This window comes from Silurus aristotelis, assembly GCF_946808225.1.
Source record: "Silurus aristotelis genome assembly, chromosome: 11".
Lineage (NCBI taxonomy): Eukaryota > Metazoa > Chordata > Actinopteri > Siluriformes > Siluridae > Silurus > Silurus aristotelis.
The window spans coordinates 7709-14355 of NC_139584.1; the positions used below are offsets into that span (position 1 = coordinate 7709).

At 44.3% G+C, this 6647-nt stretch overlaps 1 protein-coding gene across 1 annotated transcript; it reads right to left on the reverse strand.

The window, feature by feature from the left end:
- Positions 1–2098: 2098 nt before the first annotated feature.
- Positions 2099–5956, reverse strand: LOC310733074 (uncharacterized protein). The gene is made up of 2 exons (XM_083553953.1): positions 5324–5956; positions 2099–2153 (listed from the first exon to the last, which is right to left on the reverse strand). The coding sequence occupies exon 1, from the start codon at positions 5936–5938 to the stop codon at positions 5327–5329; it is 612 nt and encodes a 203-aa protein (XP_083410079.1). The 5' UTR covers positions 5939–5956; the 3' UTR covers positions 2099–2153; positions 5324–5326.
- Between the last annotated feature and the right edge of the window lie 691 nt (positions 5957–6647).

The window sequence follows — 6647 nt, forward strand, 5'->3', positions numbered from 1 at the left end:
GATTTTCCACCCCTATCATTGGGTTAGGGTTAGGTTAGTGGAACACTCACACGTGCTCCTGCTCCAGAAGAAAGGTCACAGGTACAGAGCCGCACGCCCCCTACTTCACGATATAAAGGGACACTCCTACAGCTGGACGCGCAAAGGGAGCATCCATAAGCAGTAGTAGATGTGCATGAGATCCAGGAGAGTTCTTTCACCGAGGGTGATGCCGATCAAGATCATTTGATCAGCTTTAAGGGGGAAATTAAAGAGACACAAACTCTATTACTCTAAACCCAAAAATAGGATTACAAAGGGGGAATGAAGTTGTAAATTTATCCCAACACTTCATACCCACAAAGGGGCAAATATGTTTATTAAATAGGGGCCTTACCTTCATCCCAACTCCTAAAATAAATCTGAACACAAAAAAGAACTGGTTGCAGATACACAACAATATCATAGGAGACTGCTATTAGCAGCCTTCTATAGATGTTCAAGGGAAAAAGAGATCCTCCCATTCACAGGGAGTTCCACTTGGACCCCCAAATTATCTCAAGTCCTCAATACAATTAGACAGATATTCAGGTTAGATAAATATGCAAAACACGAGATATGAGTGCTTGGTGACTGGGAGGTAGGCCAGCGCACAACGTGGACACTGGGCTTGGCCGGCTCTGCACCACTTATCCCACTAACCCCAACCCTAACCCTTTAACCCCAACCCTAAACCCTAACCCTAAACCCTATTCCCTCTAACCCTAACCCTCTAACCCTAACGCCTAACCCTAACCCTCGAACCCTAACCCTCTAAACCCTAACCCTAACTGCTAACCTTAACCCCAACCCTAACCTCTAACCTACCTCTGATTCTAAACCTAACCCAAAACCTTAACCCCTAACCCTAAAACCTAACCCTAATCCCTATCCCTAACCCTAACCCCAACCCTATAACCTAACCGTAATGACTAAAACCTAACCCCCAAAACCTATGCCTAACCCTAAAGCCTAAATCCAGGTCTGCACATTCAAGATGGCGGCATGGCAGTAGCTCGCAGCGGCCGCGCCGGACCCAAAATGGTGCTACTTTCAGTTTGTAGCCCGCCTTACGCAACACATGGACATCGGAGCAACCAGTGTCTCTGTGTACAACTGCAAAACCCTCAAAGAACTCAGAAAGAACCCAAACAACACAATAAATGATGGTTGTAACCCTGCAGCAGAAGCTACGTGCTTCAAAAACCTGGCATCCAGACCTTGGCGTCGCCTGCGGCGGATGGACAGAGGAGGGGGATTTAAAAGCGCTGCGCGAGGAAGCTGAAGCGCGGAAAGCGAGCGGGTGCTAATGCTAGGCTAAAAGCTAACCCTAGCTGGCCTGCTCTACCATCTCTTCTGCTGGCAAATGTCTTATTCCTGGACAATAAATTAGACTACATTAGACTATAAATTATAAATATAAATTAGTTTAACTTTGTCGCTCAGCCACTTCTCAGTAAACACAAAAACGCAGCTTGTTGGAGTCTGCTCCAACAAGCTACTCAGCGTGAGTACAGACACTGCTGTGTTTTGGTGTTTACTGAGACGTGGCTGAGCGACAGAGTTCCGGACGCCGCCATTCAGCTGGATGGGCTAGCCACGTTTCGTGCCGACAGAAATGCAGCTCTGTGCGGTAAGACTCGCGGCGGCAGTCTGTGTGTTTACATCAATACGGAATCGTGTAAGATCTCTTTGCTTGTTTCGACCATCATTCCCGTGCCGAAGAAGTCTAGTCAAGTCAAGTCAAGTCAAGTTTATTTGTATAGCGCTTTTCACAACAGACATTGTCTCAAAGCAGCTTTACAGAAAACAACAGTGAAGGTGAATGGTGTGCGTTTGTCCCTGATGAGCAGCCGTGGCGACAGTGGCAAGGAAAAACTCCCTTAGATGATATGAGGAAGAAACCTTGAGAGGAACCAGACTCAAAGGGGAACCCATCCTCATATGGGTGACATCAAAAGTTTGGTCATAAATCTTTCAACAATACAGAACAATTTGTGATCATCATAGATCCAGCATCAGCTTCTCCATGCCAGGGCCTTTAAACACTCGGCATCTACTTCTCCATGATCATCCATAGGTCCATAATCTTCACGAGGTGGGACGTGACTGGAGCTGGCCAAACCTCAGGAAGCCTCGGGATGGGGAGAGAAAGAGAAGCAGTGGAGAGGAATTAGCGTAGCTGCTGTTCATGATATTAACAGCACAAGTTGATAATGTGCATGTGATCAGATGTTCTGGAGCACAAGGTTGTGATGTGATGTGTGTGATGTGTGTTATGTGTAGGCTTTGCTAAAAAGATATGTTTTTAATCTGCACTTAAACTGGGAGAGTGTATCTGAACCCCGAACACTGTCAGGAAGACTATTCCAGAGTTTAGGAGCTAAATGTGAAAATGCTCTACCGCCTTTAGTGGACTTTGCTATTCTAGGAACTACTAGAAGCTCAGAGTTTTGAGATCTCAGGGAGCGTGACGGATTGTAGCGTGTTAAGAGACTGGAAAGATACATGGGAGCCAAACCATTTAGTGCTTTATAAGTGAGTAGCAGTAGTTTGTAGTCTATTCGAAACTTAATAGGAAGCCAATGTAGGGACGATAAGATTGGGGTTATATGATCGTATTTTCTTGACCTAGTAAGAACTCTTGCTGCGGCATTCTGAACTAACTGAAGCTTGTTTATTAATGATGCAGGACATCCACCTAGTAATGCATTACAGTAGTCTATTCTAGAGGTCATAAACGCATGGACGAGCTTCTCTGCATCAGATATAGATAACATATTTCTTAGCTTAGAAATATTTCTAAGGTGAAAGAAGGCTGTTTTTGTAACTTAATTGATGTGATTTTTAAAAGATAAGTTGCTGTCTAAAATAACTCCCAGGTCTTTTACCGTTGAACTAGTAGTTACAGAACAACCGTCTAAATGCAGGCTGAGATGCTGGAGCTTCTGTGTACTATTTTTTGGGCCGATGAGCAAAATCTCCGTTTTATCAGGATTTAATATCAGAAAGTTATGGGTCATCCAATCTCTTATTTCTTCAACACACTCAGTTATGCGAGCTAATTGAGCTGTATCGCCTGGTTTGGATGAAATATATAGCTGGGTATCATCAGCATAACAATGGAAGCTAATTCCATGCCTTCTAATAATATTTCCTAATGGAAGCATGTATATTGTAAAAAGCAGGGGTCCCAGAACTGACCCTTGTGGCACGCCATAATTTACTAGCATTATCCTGGATAGCTCTCCATTTAAATCTACGAAATGGTAACGATTGGACAGGTAGGATTTAAACCAGCTTAATGCCTGTCCCTGAATACCGATGTAATTCTGTAAGCGATCGAGGAGAAGATCATGATCTATAGTGTCGAACGCAGCACTAAGATCTAGTAAAACTAATAGGGAGATGTAGCCTTGGTCTGAAGCTAAAAACAGGTCGTTAGTGATTTTAACTAGAGCAGTTTCTGTGCTATGATGGGGCCTAAAACCTGACTGAAACTCTTCAAAGATATTGTTCTCCTGCAAGTGGTTACATAACTGGGCAGCGACAATCTTTTCTAAAATCTTAGACATAAATGGGAGATTTGAAATTGGTCTGTAATTCGATAGCGTGTTTGGATCCAGATTAGGTTTTTTAATGAGGGGCTTAATAACTGCTAACTTGAGGGATTTAGGGACATGACCTAACGATAGTGAGGAGTTAATAATATTTAAAAGAGGCTCACCAGCTGTATATAACACTTCCTTCAGTAGTTTAGTGGGAATTGGATCTAACTGACATGTTGTTGATTTAGCTTTCATAATAGCATCATACAGCTCTTCCTGTCCTATACATGTAAAACAGTGTAGTTGTGGGGTTGTAAGTACGATTGTGTCGGGAGATGCTGTCAGAGGTTGAACTGCCACAATTGTTTTTCGAATGTTATCTATTTTTTCAGTGAAGAAATTCATAAAGTCTTCACTACTAAACTGTGATGGAACACATTTTTCAGATCCCTGATTTGTTGTTAATTTAGCGACTGTACTGAAAAGGAACCTGGGATTGTTTTTGTTATTTTCTATGAGTTTGCTCAGGTGTTTAGCTCTAGCAGCTTTTAGCGTCTGTCTGTAGCTAAGCATACTGTCTTTAAACGCAATTCTAAATACCTCCAATTTAGTTTTCCTCCATTTTCTCTCCAGATTACGTGTTGTTCTCTTTAGGGCATGCGTATGACTATTATACCAAGGTGCAGGTGCTTGTTCTCGAACCTTTTTTAACCGGATGGGGGCAACAGTGTCTAAAGTGCTAGTGAGGATAAGGTCTATGTTGTTCGCCATCTCATCAAGATGATCAGCATTTATGGGTTTAATGTGAAACTGAGATAAATCAGGCAGGTTATTTATGAATCTGTCCTTAGTGGTTGGAATAATAGTCCTACCAGGTCGATAACGTGGTGAAACACGGTTAATCTGCTCTACCGGTAGTGTGTACAGTAGGAGATAATGGTCTGTGATGTCATCACTCTGGGGTAAAATATCTATATCAGTGACGTCTGCTCCGTGGGATATTATTAAGTCTAGTGTGTGGTTAAAACGGTGGGTTGGTCTGGTGACGTTTTGTTTAACTCCAAAAGAGTTTAGTAAATCGACAAATGATAATCCTAGGGCATCGTTTTCATCATCTACATGAATATTAAAATCTCCTACAAGCAGCACTTTATCAAAGCTGATCAGGAGGTCTGAGAGAAAACAAGCAAACTCATGAAGAAAATCAGCGTAGGGTCCTGGGGGTCTGTACACGGTGACCAGAGCGAGTTTTCTATGCATCTCTGAAAGTGCAATTTTAAGAACGAGCACTTCAAATGATTTAAAGCTGAATCCTAATCTCTGACTAACATTAAGAGAAGCACTATAAATGGTTCCTACACCCCCCCACGACCAGTCTGACGGGGCTCATGCTTATAAACATATCCTGACGGTGTCGACTCGTTTAGACCCATATAATCACCTGGTTTAATCCAGGTCTCAGTGAGACAGAGTGCATCGAGATTATTCTCTGTGATCATCTCATTTACAATCAGTGCTTTGGGTGCAAGTGATCTAATGTTTAAAAGACCGAACTTTAGAACTTTGTTGTGTTTGTTTATCTGGCATTTTTCAGTTTTAACTGCAATAAGATTATTTCTGGATCTTGTGTATGTAATTCTTGGTTTTACTACACGAGGAATAGATACGGTTTCTATAAACTGGGCTGTGTGTGAACTTGTAACTATTTGGTCTGTAGTATGCGTGTTCTTATAGTTGAAGATTTCTTGATGTCTTACCAGTCAGATGGTGTGTAGTATCCTAGAGATGTTATCTGATAGCACTGCTGCTCCAACTCTGCTGGGGTGCAGGCCATCAGGGCGGAAGAACCTAGGACGCTCCCAGAAACAGTTCCAGTTATTAACAAAGAGAAGTTTATGTTCTCGACACCATGACTGTAACCATTCATTTAGAGCTAAAAGTCTACTAAACTTCTCAGCCCCTCGCTGGTAAGTGGGAAGAGGTCCTGACACAATGATCCTCGTTGTGGGTGATGTGCTGCGTACCGTCTCCACCAGGATCCTGAAGTCCCTCTTTAAGATCTCCGTTTGCCGCAGCCTGGTGTCGTTTGATCCGGCATGGAGAACAACCGCTCCGAAGTTCTCGTTCAGGATCGCGGGTACCTGCGCAGCGACATCCAGAACACGAGCACCAGGAAAACAGCGAGTGTGCACCTTACCTTTAGCTCGGGTAGCGCGGACATGCCGGACGATGGAATCTCCGAGAATAACAGTGTCGCGTTCCGTCTCGCGGAGGGGGACGAAGCGGTTCTCGGTCGAGATCTCGAAGGCCGGTGGTGGAGGTGGAGACGTCCTCGATCGGGGCTTGGCTTGTCTCTTCCGCCGCGGTCGCATCCAGGGTCCATGTTGCACCGGTGCCGGAGTTGTAGGTGCGCTGGGCCTGGGCATAGAAGCACGCGGAGTTGATGTGCTGGGAGCGTTAGGTTCAACCTGGGAGTTTACCTGGGATGAGTGCGCGTCCGCCCGGGATGTTTCCAGCGCCGCTTTCCGCTCTCGCAGCCGGTCATGCTTTACATGCAGCTCGCGAATCTGTTTCTCCAATGCCTCCATCTCCAACGCCACCGTTTGCAACTCGAACGAGTCCTCACCTGTGCTCGAATGCAGACAAACAACCGGCATAGTGCTTATCGTCACGAACAGATTTATTATACAGAGATGTGAGTGAGAGAAAATAAATATAAACAACACTAGTTATAGTCGAGTTAACTAACTACAGGCACAAGTCAGGAAGACAAAAACAATTAAGGATTATTAAAAGAGGAAAAACGGATAGATAGATAGCAAAGTTTGTTTGAAAGACGCCGAGAGATACAAACACGTAACTCGCGGCAAACAAGTCAAACACAGGAAGCTACGTCACAGGTCTACTGTCTTCTGCCTCAATGACTATCGTCCTGTTGCACTAACACCCTTTGAATGAAGTGCTTCGAGAGGCTCGTCATGAGGCACATCAAGACCCAGCTTCCACCCGCACTGGACCCCATGCAGTTCGCGTATCGTCCAAACCACTCCACGGACGATGCCATCTCCACAACCCTCCATC